The following is an 18256-nucleotide window of genomic DNA, read 5'->3' as shown; positions in this document are numbered from 1 at the left end:
AAGTTACAAAATGGCATTTCAAGATAGCCTATGTGGAGAAATGGGGGGCTTCCTGTACATAAACAATCTTTCCCCTGCAGGCAGACACCCTTGCACTACGTGGCGCTTCACAGAAACGCAAGGCTGCAATGTGTCCCTCACAATTCAAGGTGCCCGCTGCCCCAGTCCTTGGAGGGGGGAGGGTGAAAGGGGGGGGGGGCTCCATTACAGGAAGAGGTGTGGCGCTGCGGCTAGGGCGACTGACTCTGGAATCTGGGGATCACGGTTGGATCCCCGGCACCGGGGGCAGAGTAGCCCAGCACCATGTGACTCTGGGCAATAGCTTGCTTAATCTTCCTGACGGCCCCCAGCGCCTAGAGACCCTTACGGGTGATTGTGCGCTTTACAAATGTGGATTAGAATATATCCGTGAGACATGGGACACTGGGGGGTTAGGGGCCCTCATCACAGCAGGTAGGGGACACAACTTGCGCTACACTGCTGATTTGGTAAGACGTTGATGTGCATTTAATTTTACTCTAATACACTTTTATGCTAAGTGCATTTGCTTAAAAATAAACAACATTTGTTGTGCTGCGTTGAGTTCACAGGTCTTGCGAAATATTCCAGCTCTGCAGGAAATGTGCCTGTAAAAATTGTTCATTCCGGTTGTCGCACTATGTTTGGCTTAAGCAAGTAAAACGAGTTCGTTTGGTTAAAAGACCATAGCCGTGACAGGGTCACGTCTGAACCGGAGGAGGGACCTAACTTTTCGCGTAGGTGCTATATAGACACCGTCCGGATCAAGGAGATAAAGCAGAGAAGATTCGAGGGACACACGTGAAAAGTGACCCGTGCAAGCATGAAAGGTGAGTACACAAAAGGGAGACACAGAGAAAGAGAGTCAATGGCAGGGTCAGTGAAATAAGGAACGAACGTTTGGTGCGCAAAGAGATATGTTTAATTTGTTGCAGTTTTAAATAGTTCCAACTCGACTCATACATATTGGTGCGATTTACATCAGCACCACTTACATTACGAAAGGACACTCTTTTTTAAGGTAGGCACTAAGGAACGGGGAGAATAAGTGATTTGCTCCGAATAACGGGATATTAAACAGTCGAGAGACTCGAACCTGGTTCTCCTGTCCCGAAGCCTGCAGATCTGACCAGCATGCCACATCGACTGCATATATTGTTTGTTCGATATGCATTCATTCACATACATTCAACACGGTGAAACTAATCTCGCGGTATTTATTTGCCCTGTTAAATAAAAGCAAACGCAGATCATACTATATTTCATTATACAAACTATGCAGAGAAACGATGTATTTTTAGAGGTATTTGTAAAACAGCCTTTCGTGGCTTTACGCCTCATAATCCCTGCAGAATATTCGAGCAATGGTTTTGGGAAGTTTGTTTTCAGAGTGGCATCGTTTGGAACAAAAAAAAACGCCCTTTTAATCCATTTCGCCTTTCCAGATAACTGTCGCCAACAATGCGCATCTCGAGTCTTGAAAGTTTAGATAACGCCACTTTGCATTATGGATGTTGTAGTCCTTGTTCTTTTTATGTTATCCCTTAAACTAAAAGGGATCCCCAAGACTGGAACATTGCATCTTTGGTGACACGCAGTGTGCATCAGTAACTTAGGTCAAGACATAGAGCCGTCTTAGTTAGGGGTTTAAGCAGGGCTCGAGTCGGGGTTATTTTACCGGGGGGACGCCATCCCCCCTGCCAAACAGCTGGACTTCACTCTTTGGCCTCTCTGGGACGAGAAGCTCAGCACCTTTCGTGACATCACTTCCTGTCGTGACGTCACTTCCAGTGACAGCGTCCCCCCACTTCTTTTTTTACGACTTGTGCCCTGGTTTTAAGTGGTGCCGAGACGGGTCCCTATCGGGCTTTCCATTTTCGCCCTTACGCTCAGAATGGGGAAAAACATCTTAACTCTGCAGCAGTTCACTGTTTTTGATGCAAATGTAATTTTTTTTGCAGTTCTATATTGCAAAACTCGAAGGGGCTGATTTACAAGAAAGTGACTCAGGGCTTATTTACAAGCCCCTTGTGCCACTGGTGCGTCACTTTTAACATAGGAAAAAGTGACGTATGGGTGGCGCAAGGGGCTTGTAAATATGACCTTCAGTGTGGAACGCAAGCTATTTGGCTGTGTCGCACTGAGTCCCTTTCAAAGCACAGGGATGCGACATATTTACAACAATATGTCGCATCTCGGTGCTTCCCCCTGCACGGGCGCACAAACTGCTGCCATGCGCCGGCACTGGCACCCTTCCACCATGGTGCAAGGATGCCTGTGTGGTGGGGAGATTGTTTTTGTTCAGGAAGGGTACCCTTCCTGTGCAAAAACAATCTGAAAGCCGTTTTTCAACTTCTATGTGTTCTGCATTAGCACACGTAGAAGATGAAAAACATCATTGTTTCAATGATTGTTTATGTACAGGAAAGTCACCCTTCCTTTACATAAACAAACATTACAGGTGGTTTCCTCCTTCTATGTGTGCTGCACTCAAAGAAAGAGGAAAAGAACATTGGGAGAAATGAGTGAATTTCTCCTCGTTGCGCCTCCTTACACCTCCCCTGGGGAGGCGTAGCATTGACACGCATTTCCAGAATTACGATTCCTCGTAAATCTGGAAATGTGTCTGGTTCCACTTTAGTGCAACTTATCCCTTACATTTCGAACTACGGATCCCAGCACGCAAAGGAAAACATCCTAAACTGATAAACTACTTGAGAACTCTGACGACAAGGTGTCATTCAATTACGGCATCTTATTACACAGCAGGCAGTTGTGAATGAAGGAAGCACTCTGTAATTTCAGGTTTATGTTTGAAAGGAAAAAATTACCATGCGCTGGCGCTTCACTGAACAATGCTTTCTGCTAAGTTACTTGTCACTTTCTAGGGTGGGACCGTGAAGTCGGTGGAATACACTGTCATGCACACTTTTTTGTTAAAGTGTTTTTAATATAGTGACTAACATTTTGTTACAGATGTTTTATCAAGATAAAGCAAAAGCTGCAAAAAAACAACAAAAAAAACACAGGCTAGAAAATGTCCAATGGAGGCCTCTTACACACCTGCTGGCCCCTGGTCCAGTACTAAAGTCCCGCAGTCATATGAGTCTGTCCCACAGAGACAAACTGCTGCAGAAAGTCTTGTTTTTCTTGTTTGTGTTCGGGGATCATTAAAATTAGTGGCATTACAGCATTTCTAACATTTTATTAAAATGAGCTCCCTGCTCCACAGATGGGATCACTTTGCCCATGTAATGCAACATTTTTAAAAATTTCTGTTGCATTTGAATTTGTCATTGGTAGTGGCAGTACTATAAACTATTGTCTCCTGCGCCACAGTTAGTCAGTGTCAAAAGTTTTCAGAGACATTTCAATTTATCAGCAGTGATGGTTTGATAAACGGTTGTAAGTGGGATGAAAAAACTGGTTGGGGGGCAGTCGGGTCTCGCAAAGGGGCGTGGCCAATGTAATTAAGGGCGTAGCTTAAAAACACATAAGCTAAAAATCTGTGCTTAGCATAGTGTGCCTTGCGACTTGTATGTTGCTGTTCTGTCAGTGCATCCAGATCAGTGCTTTAAATGGGTCGGTCATGTCCGGTAAGGAGTACCAGCACTTTTTATTTTGAGAGGGAGAGTACCAACACTTATCAAAAGAAATGCTATACTTTTAATAGGGGAGTACCACCACTTCTCAGAAACAAGCAGGTACTCTAGTGCAGAGTACCTGCACTTCTATTTTTCAATTTCAAGCACTGATCCAGATAGATAATACAACAAGTAATACCATACCTACAACAAGTCAGGACTATTGGCTTTGTCAATGGTTGTTAGTTACATGAAATAAATAAGCAGCAACCATGGCTTGTATTTTATATTGAAAACACGTTCACGTAAAGCCCTGGTGACACCACCGCAAGATTGCTGCTCCTGAGTTTCAAAAAGAGAAGGGAAATCCAGAGGGAAAATGACTCTATTAAGGATTTCCCTTCCCTTACAACGCTCACCTGGCATGCCGTCATGCCATATCTTCTGCACTAGTGAGAAGTGAGCAGTGTGAGCACGCCACATGATGTGCCTGCTGTCACTGCAGTCCAGAAAAAACAGACCGCCTGTGCCAGGGCACAAAACAGAGCTCGATAGAGACCTGTTTCGAGGCACCCTTTAAAAAACTGCTGGTGCTCAGCACCGGTGAGACCCGGCCCACTTAAATCTCTGGGAACTCAATATTGCTCAGTTTCATGTTTGTAATAGTTGCTGGTGGTAATTCGATTACTAAGGTTTGCAGAACAAGTCAAAATGCAGACATGCAACACTGACAGTAAAATAAATATCTAAGGGCCTTATGTATGAACACATTTTCCTATAGACACAGAATGGGTAAAACTCTTTGATACACCTGGCCCTAACTCTTTGGCACAATTTTTTTAATGCTAAATGTTCTGTGCCCTGCACCATCCAGTGCAACCCTCATAGTTGAGAGTTTCTGCTTTGCAAGACTCTTCCCCAAGAAGCAGAGATAATACAGTTCATGCATTAGTCAACGCACATTAAAATGCGCTTCTACTATATCGGCATGAGCAACGTATAAAAAGACACACAATCTATACATTACATACATTGCGAATGCGCATAAAACTTTGAATCCAGGTTGGAGATTTTTGAAGAACTCATCCATTGTTGTGATAGGATAAACCTAGCAAATGTGGTTTCAAGATATGCTATGTGTCTCCATAGACTTTTCACCATCTTCTAGACCCTATTTTTGCAGGTATTATGTCTCTGTGCAAAGTGCTACAGCAATTCAGTGCCACAATGAATACTTTGCCACTAAAATGGTATAGTGAAATCGGTTTCACTCAGTTGGTGTATTAAACTTTACAGAAAAGCCGTTGTAAGCTGGTGCTGAAATTGTACAACTGCTGTGGAACTTAAATGTCGATTAATTATAGATCCGAGCCGAATATTGAAGTCGCCTGCAGGAGGAATTTACCATACTTGCAAGTATAATTAGAAATAAGCTCCAGAAGTAAATTACAAAAGTCAGCCACTGGTCCTGGGGTGGTGGGGATCGGTTTAGGGTTAAGTTGGGAGGCAGGTTAAGGACAAATCCGGAAACTACTGAACTTTGGAACCAAGATTTTCATCATGTCTGAACGTCCACAAATCTGACTGGTATCGGGAGCGAAAGAAGAATGCAAACCATCTTCCTTCTTCCTTCTCTGTCTTCTTAATAGTAGCCCAGAGGCAAGGTGTGTGCAACCTCAGGCCAGATTGTGACATTTAACCAAGATCCAATGATAAATTAGATGCCAAGTTTAGAAAAATCAGCTAATAAATCAATGAATCAATTGTGCTAGGCATTTACTTGAAGCTGATGTTGGTTTTGGTGTGCAAGCTTAGCAACTCGTGGATTGAAGCCGTATGATTCCTCTCTTCAAGCTGCTTTTGGAGGTAAACAACCTTTACAATGCAACTTTTACCACGCAGTGCCTTTACGATGCAACTTTTACAACGCAAACCATTACAACGCATTGCGCTGGGGGGCGCTCTAGGATAGGGAATAGGTTTAATTTACTATCCAACACCTTCCCTGCTATCCACGGGGACTGGAGTTGGAATAGTAAATTAAACTATTCACTATCCAGCGCCCCAAAGCACTATGCGCTGTAAAGTCATGCGTTGTAAAAACTGCGTTGTAAAGGCATGCGTGGTAAAAGCATGCGTTGTAACGTCATACATCCGCTTTTGGAGCATGTTGTTTGGTGATGTTTGGAATGGGTGCAGCTTTGTCTTGGTTGATGTTCTTCTTGAAGTTGGCGTTGGACACCCAGGCTTAAGTACTGGCAAAATAAGAGGTTACTTGGGCCTTTTGCGGGTGGCTCGCCAGGTTAGCACTAGAGGAATCCCTGGCAAAGGACCACCCGACATACTTAGATATCCAGCTATTCCACCTGTTCAGTGGTGTATCAAAATGTAATCTCTTATTGAAATGGGTTTCTGTTTTAGCCCCCTCCAACCAACACAGTGGAAAAGTATGGAATGCTGGTGATGGGTATCTCTTTAGCTTCCACCATGTGTGTCGATTTCCGAGGCTTCATTACAAAGTGAACTCTGAGGTTGTCTCCGACTCCCTCTGCTGCTTTACATGGTACTTTGCGAGGGAGATGGGTCATTCATAGTCACTCACTGTCATTGTCAGACTTGCAGATCGAGACAAGAATCAATTATGAGCAACATCTCGTCCTTGTAGTGGTGCTAGTGGTGCCATGTCTCGTTTGTAAGGCCACTCTAGCTACTTTTTGATGTTTTTTGATTGTTCACAATTTCTTTATGCTATCTCTATATGGGCTAATGTGACCACCATCTGTAGTATGAATACTATATAGTTTGTCTTTGAGGTTACTAGATGACAACAATTTTTGAGAGCACTTAGTACATCCCTTTCAGTGTTTAAACATAATTTGGATTGGAAAACACATAGGGGCAGATTTACAAGACCTGACACATCTCTTCATATCAGCAGAGATAGGCCAACTAATTTGCCTTATGCAAAAACCCCTTGCGCCACCATAGATGTGTCGCCTTTACAATGCGGTGCACTGTGGCGCATTTGACAGATGCATGACGCATCTATTGGCGTAGAGACAAAGCATTGCTGGAGTCGTGTCGCAAGCACAACGCCACTCCAGCAATGCTTTGGAATGACTATTTCTATTATGCTGTGTCACTCCTTATGCCTGCTTCAAGCAGGTGTAAGATTTTGGCGTAGTGGCGTCGTAAAATGGACTCAGTAAAATCTTGTAGATTTCACTGCATAATTTTTACGAAGGCTTTCTTGCATCGGAACGCCCACCCTGCATACATAGGGGCAGATTTACAAGCCCCTTGCAACTCTTTTACACAGCCGTTGCATCACTTTCGTGACGCAGTAGCGTCATAAACAAGGCGCCACGTTGCAACACGTTTACAACGTGACTCATCTATGGAGAGGCATCACGTTGTAAAGCCCTGCGTCATATTATACCAGCGTCAGGTATAATTTATGCAGGGTTGGCGTTCCGACGCAAGAAAGCCTTGTAAATGTGACACAGTGAAATCTATAAGATTTCACTGAGTCACTTTTACAACGCCACTGCGTTAAAACCTTTCGCCTTCTTGAAGCAGGCGTAAGGAGTGAAGCAGCATAATAGAAATAGGCATTACGTAGCATTGCGGAGTTGCGTCATGCTTGCGACATGACTCCAGCAATGTGTTGCCTTTACGCCAATAGATGCATCATGCATCTGTCAATCCTTGCGCCACGGTGGTGTAAAAGTGTCTCAAGGGGCTTGTATATCTGCCCCTTAATATTAGTGCAGCTTTTCTTTTTTAAATAAAAAAGCAAGTCTCGTGTCCTCTAGATAGATGAAAGTACTTCAGTAGCCCTCTCAGATTTTTCCTTGTGTGTTTTAGACTACTAAGTGCAATATATATGAAAGTAAATATGCAAACAACACCAGACACTCGGGGTTTTAATAGTTTACAACCAGACAAGCATGTTTGATGCACTGTCCCTGTAGTGGGCTGTGCAAAAGTACGGAAAAAAAAGACAGAAGTGAAAGTTCAAAGTGCTAGCTGAATTTAAACATACATTAGAAATCACTTTCCATTTTCAATAATTTAACAAAAGGTTGCTGATTACCTGTAGAGCTGTTATTGGAATAAAAATGGCATGCAAGTCCCAGCTGCATGCAAATCAGTCTCAACCCTGTGCCTCATGGGAACAGTCCAGCATGAACTTCCAAGACATGTCTTTCCTGGATGGGAAACAAGCATCCTGGGACCGGTTTTGGGGTAACACCCCTCATCAGCCAGGCTACCTTGAATCCAGTGGCAAAGTGTGCACGGGGCCCACCTCTGGGCATACCTTTCCAACTTAGAGTGAACAGCTTTGTTTGTATGTATCTGGGTCTGAGTTGAGGTGTCGAAGTGAGCTAAACAATGATGATGGATTCAACCCAGATCTGTGACTTCGGGTGAGTGTCTGAAAAGTTTCAGAGCTGTGTCCATCATCTTCTTGTGTTTGCCATATCATATGCTTACCTCGAATAATCTGGCACAGACCTGACCGTCCTGGAATATGTTGGATACCCCTCATATAGTACTGTATATTGATGATAGCTGATGACACTGATAGAATATAGATATGTTTAACAAGATTAAAAAGAACTAGAAGGAGGCAATATTTATAACAGTCAGTAAGGCTTTTTTTGTGTTATTTGAAGCATTTGTGTATGAGGATGCTTATAACATAGGGGTTTTCAGAGTAGGTCCGGGAGGGCTGGATCCATGCCATATTTTCAGGATGCTCACTTTAGCTAAATTGCTATTTTACATAAGTAGCGGTTCCCTTCACACACTTTGGACACCACTTCTCTAGCAAGAGCTTGCAGTCTAGACACTCTAGTTAGGTAACTAAAGATTTTTTTCCTAATTGTGGAAGTTGACTACAAATGTTAACCTTAGTGTTCCAGATATAAGCGGATGAGATTATTTTAATCTAAACCAAATGAAGAACAATTTAGCATAATTTTAGTGGAGTCATACGAATCGATAATATTTGTAACAAAATGCCTCTTTTAAAATGATCACCGCCAAGAATTTGGACTCCTGCTACTGGTTTTGCCACTCCGCAAGTGCACTGAGGCCTCCAAACCAGACCTCAGTGCCATTGCACAGCGTAATGTGTGATTGGCTTATACCCAATTGGAATGACTTAACTCACTTATAGTTCCCTAGTATATGGTACCAGCGGTATACAGGGCCTGGGAGTTACGTTGTCACTCATCGCTGCAGCACTTATTGCACCACTCCGACTGTGACAAAGCATATGTCTCCTAGCCTATCTCTACAGAATGGTAGAGCAGTTTGAAACTGCTAACTCCAATTTGTATTTAAACTTATGACAAAGTCTGTACCTCCCTTTTTATTATATGTAAGTCACCCCTATAGTAGGCCCATTGAATCATAAGGCAGCGCACTGTTTATAAAAAAAATGAACATATATTTGTATATGTCTAAACAGTAAAAACATAAATTATCATTTTAATGTGGTAAAGCTAGTAGCCCCATAGGCTAGTGTAGGGTTACACCCAGACAACTCAGCTGTGCTCACTCTTGAACGGGATTACTAACATTGTGAAAGGCGTGGCCGACTCTTAGGAAAGGAAACAATAGAGGAATACTATTGGAAGAGGTGTCATCTCTCCCAGGCAGGAAGCCAATCAGGGTGTGAGCCTAAAGGGTGAGCTTCAAAGGGGGAGTCCTTTTTGAAGGGTAAATAGAGGACACACTTGAGGTTCTGGTGGACAGAGAAGGGAATAAAGTTGCAAACTGGTTTGCTCATGGGCTTGTAGCCCTCAGATGACCACTCCTCTAGGTTGGGCTACTAAACGTCACACACCAAGAGAGGAGTGCTGCCATCTTGGGAGCGGGCAGAATTTTGCACTCTTGGATACCTATCTGCCACATATCAAAGGAAGGCAATATCAGATGGAAAGGGATCTGGTAGCCCATTGGAAACATCCCCGAGGGCTCTTTCCAGGTATTAATATGTCAATCCCGGCACCCAGAACTTGGATCACATCTGCATTGGAGAGAGGGCCAAAGATGGACTACCCTTCTGTTCCCTGGACCTGGCAAGAGAGGCCGAACCAATCGCTGGACTGCACCTGATAATCCTTGGGCTAGCAAAGAGAGGACTGTGCCTGTGGTACCTGGCTCATGGAAAAGTCATCCCTGAGCTCCATACAGAAAAGGTGAACTCTAGGAGTCAGTTGGCTGACTTCCTGTTATGGTACCGCAAAAGCTGAAGTTGCACTACTTGGCAAATCAGTAGTTACAATCACTTGACTGGCATTGACTGCTGATGTGCAGCCTAAGAGACTGAGCCCTGACACTCAAAAGTTGCACTGTGATCACTGGACCCGGGGGAGAAATTAGAGTGCTGTTTGGTTGCCCCTGCCCATCCCCTGTTGACCACGTAGCATTCTACAGCATCTTCAGCCTCCTGTATCCCTTCCATAAGGGCCATTCAATTGAACTCTATGGTGTTCTGGCCAGGGAGTCTGGGATTGGACTGAAGACTGCTTTGTTGACAAGGTATCTGTCCTACAACTCTTTTTTGGCCCACTTGACCAGCTCCCTGTCGGAGTTGGTTGCCCAAAGCAGGCCGGAGTTCCTAGACACAGCTCTTCAAAAGTTTTACAAAGTCTTGCAAAATGTCCGTTTCGCTTACTGCCGTAGTTGCCAATGAATGTTCGCATTTTTGTGAAAAGTTGTAATTTACATTTTATTTAAAAATCTATCTCTCCAATATTTTTTCATTCTGGTATCTGAAAAATCATAAAAAATTTATCTATTTTTATAAATTGGCATAGGATCTTTTTCGTGTTATGTGACTCTTTTGTTTCATTGTTTGGTATTTCTAAATGCTCTACATGTGTTTCTTTGTTTAATCCTCACTGCTTCAATCCACACCTACCCAGGGTTGAACTAAAACTCAACAAACAAGCTTGACTGGAGCTTAGAGAGTATTATGAGTGTAATATGGTGATCTCTCACATCCACTCCATATAATACACCACATTTCTCACAATGCTTCACCCTGGTGTTTAGGGAGAGAGGTTCTGTTTTCTGTTTTAAAATGAACTCCATGAAACTTTCAGCTAACCCTGTGTCTTTGTGCCTTCTTTGTTTCCTCCAGTTTGGCTGATGCAATGTAGACAAAGCACAAACTATGGGCCTGATTAGGATCGCGGTTTTCCCGCATCCTCCGGGCCGGCGGTGGCTTCTGCCGGCCCGGAGGATGCGGGAAAACCACTGCGGAGGCACAGAAGACCCACCGCCAAATTAGGATGGTGGTGGGTCTCAAAATCCGTCCGCTGCTTTTCCGCCACTGTCGCCTTCCAACCGTGGCGGAAAAGCTCTAACATGGCTGGCGGTGTCTGTCAGACACCGCCAGCCATATTAGGATATCGGAAAACATATGCTTTTCCACAGCGGCTTTTCTGCCGTGGAAAAGCATACGGAGATTGCCTTCGGGGGCCCGTTGCGGGCCCCCTTGGTAACCGGGGTGGGGGGTGCACATGGGGGTACCTATGGTGGACAAAGCGGCGGGCACCGCGAGGTGCCTGCTGCTTTGTGCACGCAAATGCTGTGCATGCTTTTTTAACATTGCGGCGGGTGCTGCTTGAAGTGGCACCCGCAGAATTATTAAAGATTGAGGATGTGACCGCCACCCTGGCGGTCACATCCTAATCTGTACGGAGGGACCTCTGCATCCCCTGCGGACGGTCCCTCCTACTCTATGGTGGCGGACAGACTCAGGTCCGTCCGCCATCATAATCGGCCCCATTGTTTGGTCCACCCAGTATTGTTTGTTTTTCTGAAATAAAACTGTCAAAGCAGTAGTTCATAAAATAAAAAGGTCAATGGCTGTGATGCCCATTGAGCTGGTGCTCGCATCGCATTCCCTGGCTAGCCCATCCATGAGACCTTCATTTTCTGCAGCCACATTCCTTAGTTATTCCTTCGCACTGCCACCCACCGATGTGCAATGGCGGACAAGTGTCCCAGGATTTACACCCTGTGCACCTGACTAATGGAACCTGTCACAATAGAAAACTTAGTTTAAGTTAGGTGGTATATAGCCCCAGAAGGCCCCTGAAGCCCACCGTCCCATCTGCTTGAATCACAATACCTCCAGGTCGCTGACCGCAGCCGTCATGGTGGTGCCTATGCGAAAGGAATATGGTGCAAATATTTTAGTTGTGAACCCTGCTGTGCTAATGTTCCATCTAACGACAGCATTACATTGAAAGCAGCTAAGGTAGGAGCCGTCCTCATGGCAGAAAATTGGCTGCTCAACCTGGGCAGGATTTTTAAGTAATCGCTCATGCAGCAAACTATGCAAAATTAACTGTCCATTATGCAATGCAGGCATGTGTGCTTGACTTTGCACTCCTTATCTGTTTTGTCTATGTAAATATATGTTTATGGTGCTGTCCTGCAAGTGCAGGTTACTTCTTCTCAAACAGGCCAACACTGGGTTGATCTGGCTGGAGCCACCAGTTCGCTGACTGGGTATGCCCCGATGAATGCCAGGGAGAAATCCACTCGAAAGTGCAGTAGCTCATGCCTATGTGTGCAGATGCTTTGAAGCTCGTTGACCACTCTTTGCAAGGTGCTGAAATATATGGGGCGTCTCTTGTCCTTTTGTTGTGGTTGGAGGTGCCCACATCCCTTCATGGCTACCCTACAGTAAAAGGTAGAGGCTTTGTCGCTGATACCTGCTCATTTTGTGTTGTAAGAAACCGCTTTAATGTGGGTTTGCACCCAAATTCTAGTTTTATTTTTTGAAAAATCCCAATGCATAGATTCCTCCACTTCCCTTTTGAACGCTTTGCCAATTCCCTTGGTGCCATCTAAAGCCTGCAAAAAGTCTTCCAGCACTTACAGCACTTGTTCGCTGTCTTGAGAGCTAGTGCACTGTTTACCAGCATGCTCAGGTCAAGTCTACTAGGTTCTACAGTTCTTGTGGTATCGCTGTCCCGTCGAGGCCTATGTGCGGCGCCAACTTCATGTATCTCTGCCACTGAAAATGAGACACCGCGTCAGCCAATGCATTTTTAATGCCAGGGATGTGCCTAGTCCTGACAGCAGTATTAGCCCAAGCTGGCAGCCTAACAAATGCCTCAGCAAGCATACAACTATTGGGCAATGCGCCAAGCCCAAATTGAAAGCTTGGACCACTGTGTGATTGTCTACCCATAATGTAATCTGCTGTTGGCGAGACGCTCTTCCCATATAGAGAAGGCGACTATGATTGGAAAGAGTTTTAGTACCGCCAATGTCTTGATGCTCCAATTTTCATGCCAACTTGCCGGCCGGTACACCACACCCCATGCCAAGCCAAAGATGACCCACAAGGTGTCGCTCCCAGCTGCATCAGTAAACAGTTCCAGCTGCTCTGCTGTCATCCAGAATTCCAACCAGATCAGGGTCCTATTAAGGATGGCGAGGAATGCTGCCCATTGCTGTAGTTCCTCCTTTACCCCTGTATCAGACTGACCATGCTCTGTCTCTCAGTAAACCATCTTGTTAAGCATGCCAGTTGCCTTGCAAACGTCCTCATTGATGGGATCACCCGGTTGGTGAAGTTTAAGTTTGCAAAGAAGGTTTTGAATTTCACTGAGCATAGCTTTCTTCTTCCCTAGCACTACCCTTATCATGTTCTTCAGGCCCTTCACCTTTGTTGCTGGTAGTCCACACCAGTCCTGCATGGTGTCTAACTGAATGCCCAGGAAGGTCAGTTGTGTAGTAGAGAAAAGTGTATTTTCCTGAGCATGCGGCACCCCAGCTCTTTAGCCAAGGCCTCAAACTGCCCCAACAGACCTGCACACTCAGAGGAGCCCATTTGCTGGGGAACGAAAATCATCCAGGTAATAAATACGTCTCCCAGCTGGGGAACATTCCCCAAGGCCCTTTCCAGAAAGCTGCTAAAGGCCTCAAAGGAAGCACAGGTGATCGCACATCCCATTGGCAGGCCCCTATCTTCCCCCAATTTGAAACCTAGCAAGTGATAGCTTTCTGGGTGCACAGGTAGCAAGAGGAATACCGATTGGATGTCGGCCTTGGCCAGCATGGACCCGTTTCCGCTTGTTCTGATCTGGTTTATGGCCTCATATATGGTGGGGATCACTGACATAATATAGAATGACAAAATATAGACTTACCAAAATATAGTCACCAAAATATAGAATGCCAAAATATCGAATTCCTATCTACAAACAGGTAAGTGCAAAAATATTGAATCCAAAATATAGTCTGTAAAAAATATAGTCAGTCAAAATATCGAATTTTTTTAAATGTCTTAAAAGTAATTTAAAAGTAATGAAATAATAAATATAATTAACTAAAACATACTTAAAAATACTCAAATAACCTTAAAATTAAGATATAATTAATTTAAGTTATTAATAAAAAATGTACAATATTTTACCGTAGGATAGCAGGAGGGTAATATTTAATATTACCACTCCAGTGAGTGCAACAGTAGGGAAAGCGTTGGATAGCGTAGGGGTAAAAAATACTATTCCCACTCCAGAGTGCAACAGTAGGGAAAGCGTTGGATAGCGTAGGGGTAAAAATTACTTTTCCCACTCCAGAGAGTGCAACAGTAGGGAAAGCGTTGGATAGCGTAGGGGTAAAAAATACTATTCCCACTCCTGTGAGTGCAACAGTAGGGAAAGCGTTGGATAGCATAGGGGTAAAAATTACTATTCCCACTCCAGAGAGTGCAACAGTAGGGAAAGCGTTGGATAGCATAAGGGTAAAAATTACTATTCCCACTCCAGAGAGTGCAACAGTGGGGAAAGCGTTGGATAGCGGGAGGGTAAAAATTACTATTCCAACTCCAGAGCGTGCAACAGTAGGGAAAGTGTTGTATAGCGTAGGGGTAAGAATTACTATTCCCACTCCAGAGAGTGCAACAGTAGGGAAAGCGTTGGATATTGGAAGGGTAAAAATTACTATTTCCACTCCAGAGAGTACAACAGTAGGGAAAGCATTGGATAGCGTAGGGGTAAAAATTACTATGCCCACTCCAGAGAGTGCAACAGTAGGGAAAGCGTTGGATAGCGTAGGGGTAAAAAATACTATTCCCACTCCAGAGAGTGCAACAGTAGGGAAAGCGTTGGATAGCGGGAGAGTGAAAATTACTATTCCCACTCCAGATAGTGCAACAGTAGGGAAAGCTTTGGATAGCGTAGGGGTAAAAATTACTATTCCCACTCCAGAGAGTGCAGCAGTAGGGAAAGCGTTGGATAGCGTAGGGGTAAAAAATACTATTCCCACTCCAGAGAGTGCAACAGTAGGGAAAGCGTTGGATAGCGGGAGGGTGAAAATTACTATTCCCACTCCAGTCAGTTTAACAGTAGGGAAAGTAATGATTTAATATATTATTAAAAATAAATTAAATATCAATACCAATAAAACATTAATTGAAATTAATAACCAATTTAATATTATGTAATAATTAATTAGAAATACAACTACATTTTAGTTATTAAAAATTAATAACCTATTCATAATTATTGAAAAACTAATTAATTTTCAAGAATAAAAACTAATTAATAATCAAAATTAATACCAATTAAACATTAACAGTAAATTAATTATCAATACACAAAAAGTATGTTTAATATTTAATTAATTACAATTACATTACTTCCCACCCTATTCCCCTATAAACCCACATCCCACTACAGAAAATACATTAATACAATTATCATAATTATCAAATATTTAATTAATACAAAATAATTACCAATTAATAAAAATTAATTGCCAATTGATAGAAATTAATTACTAATTAAAAATTAATTAACAATAAATTTAAAATCAATACCAATAAATGAAAAAAATTATTTACTTAATTACAATTAAATTACTTCCCACCCTATTCCCCTATAAACCCACAACCCGCTACAGAAAATAAATTTAGAAAATTAACATAATTACCAAATAATCAATTATTACAAATTAATTGGCAATTAATAAAAATTAATTACCAATAAAAAAATAACAATAAATTCAAAATGAATACCAATAAACAAATACAAATATTTAATTAATTACAATTAAATTACTTCCCACCCTATTCCCCTATAAACGCACAACCCGCTACAGAATTAAATTACGCAAAAATTAAATAACATAAAATTCATTACTTAAAATACATTAAACATACATTACAAAAATTAATATATACTTTTCACACATATACTAACATACAAAACACTTTAAAAAAATTGATATTATTAAAAAATCGATATATTTAATGCCTATATTGTATACTTCGATATTTTGACTTCTATATTTTGAAAATCAATATTACTTACCTTAAATTCGATATTTTTAACCACTATATTGTGTCCATTCGATATTTTGTCCATTCTATATTTTTACCTCGATATTATGTCCATTCTATATTTTGGAATCGATATTATGACTGTTTACCATATGGTGGCATAGGATACCAAACGGCTGTCCTGATCCAGCCAGTTGTTTACAGACTCTCCAGCTGGATGTGACAGGTGGTGAATTAGTCTAAAGTGACTGGGCTCTGTCTTCAGTACCAACCCTAGCGGTGACACCACACAGTTGTTGCATGGGGGTTCTGAGAAGGGAGTTGCCTGTCTTCTTTTTACCCTTGCCATGGGCAGAATGTCCCTGACAGACTTCAAGTTTTGGCTTACATGAGGAGTTATGGGGGCCTTGGTCTGCTAGTAACTGTTTCTCTTTATTCTTAGGGTAGCTGCTCAATAACTGCATCAAAGTTGCAGTTTTTGTACGGGTGGGGCAATTGTGTGGGGAACAAATCCTCCACTTCCAGTGTCACTGCTTCCAAACTTTTAGTTTTTGTTGCCTGTCTTTTTGGCATTCCCTTTCCCCTTTGGCCCTCTTGGATTCGATGGCTGAATGTGCCTCTTCGCAGTTGCTGCAGGTGTCCCTGAACTTACAGGACTGTCCCTGTAAGAAGCTGGCTCTGTATATACTATACCAAATGAAGGTATAGTGTACACAGAGTCCAGTAGATCCCCAAAGGTAGGCAAAGGTAAAAATAGATAATACCATACTCTCTATTTGTGGTAGAGTGGGCGAGCAGTAAGGCTTTATCAGAGGGTAGTATTAAGCCTTTATTGTGCGCACTGCAGGCAAAAAATGACGTCACACACTCAAAGACTGAACTCAGACCAATTTGTTTGTATATTAATATTATTTAGTTGTATTTGTTTTTCTAGAACTAAGCCAGGCCTGGTACAGCTAAGTGTAATAATACTTTGCAAGAATATTTCAGTTAAATACAGTTTGAAAGCAGTTGAATGCATTTTTTTTTTTTTTTTTTTTAAACTTTTTTATTTGACAGACAAGTCACAAACAAAGAAACATTGCAATTCAGAAGGAAAAAAGAAAACATAAAATATAAATAAAGCAAACTTTAAAGTGACATCAGGGAAAGAATCCATAAATTAGTAAGATCAACAATCTTTAAATGTTACAACTTGGCCGAACAAAAAGACATTTGTAAGAAAAACAAAGAAAGAAAAACACTAAATATTTATGCAAAGTTAGCCCAAATCTTTTCAAATCTATCTACCGTTTTCCGGGTCCTATTTTTAGCAAGGGCCTTCTCCATTGTGTATATTTCATGAAGTAGTATTAGCCATTCCGTCCTCTGAGGTGGATTTGGTGAAATCCAGGCTCTAGCTACTACCAGTCTAGCACAAGAAATCGCTATGTCTAGCCAGCTTCTATTATCGTGGCCCCGCTCGTGTATATAGAGTAAAACCATAGATGAGGTAAGTGGGGAGCTGATCAGTTGTTTTTCACATAATGTGGTTTCTATTTCTCGCCAGAACAAGTTCAGTGCTGGACAAGAAAAGATCATATGAATAAGATCAGCTGCTTGCAGATCACATTTAGGGCATTTGGTCCGTTCGTTATTTTGTGACCATTTAGAAATTTTCTGTGGGGTGTGGTAAAGTTGGCTGACCGTTCTATATAGTTGAAGTTTCAAACTAGAGGAGTATGTTATTTTGTTAAGAGTTGTGAAAGCCTTTGAGATATTCTGGGGAGTCACATTAGTTCCCAATTCAAGCGTCCATTTTTGGGAGAGTCTGGGACAATCATCCGAGTTATGCTGGGCTAATTGTTTATATCCTCTGCTTATTATAGATTTCTCCTTAGAACTATACAAAACTTCCCAAATATCCGAGCTAGTAATTTTAATTAAGTTCATTTTCCGTATAAGATAGTCCCTTATTTGCAAGTATTTAAATGCCATTTCACTTGGTAGCGAGTAGATTAATTGTAAAGTGGAGAACTGTAGAAACCCCTCATGGCCATATAGGTCTCCCAGTCTCTTGATCCCATAATCGGCCCATTCTCTCCCAATATTATCGTTAAAAATACCTGGTAGCCCTGGATTATCCCATAATGGCAAATCAGAGTGAAAAAAAGAAGTATCGCAAAACTTCATGAGTAAATTAAACAGCCCTACCACGTCCCTTGCTGTCTTGAATTTAACTCGTTTGAAAAAGTTCGGGTCTTGTATTCTTGTTAGGAATTGAGATGAGTTTCTACCTAACATAAATTGATGAAAAAAAAAGGTTTTATTTTTATTTAATAAACTCCTA

At 42.2% G+C, this 18256-nt stretch overlaps 1 protein-coding gene across 1 annotated transcript in view; it reads left to right on the top strand.

Annotated features, from left to right (window-relative positions):
• Positions 1-744: 744 nt before the first annotated feature.
• The window catches only part of LOC147705972 (protein-glutamine gamma-glutamyltransferase E-like), a 226355-nt gene continuing 208843 nt past the window's right edge, over positions 745-18256 (top strand). The window contains exon 1 of the mRNA XM_086932429.1: positions 745-848. Coding sequence (XP_086788555.1) covers positions 842-848 — 7 coding nt within the window. The 5' untranslated portion in view covers positions 745-841. The remainder of the gene's footprint in view (positions 849-18256) is intronic.

Source organism: Lissotriton vulgaris, chromosome 7 (genome assembly GCF_964263255.1).
Source record: "Lissotriton vulgaris chromosome 7, aLisVul1.2, whole genome shotgun sequence".
NCBI lineage: Eukaryota > Metazoa > Chordata > Amphibia > Caudata > Salamandridae > Lissotriton > Lissotriton vulgaris.
Note: the sequence above shows the minus strand (reverse complement) of the source record. Positions and strands in the feature narration are given on the sequence as shown.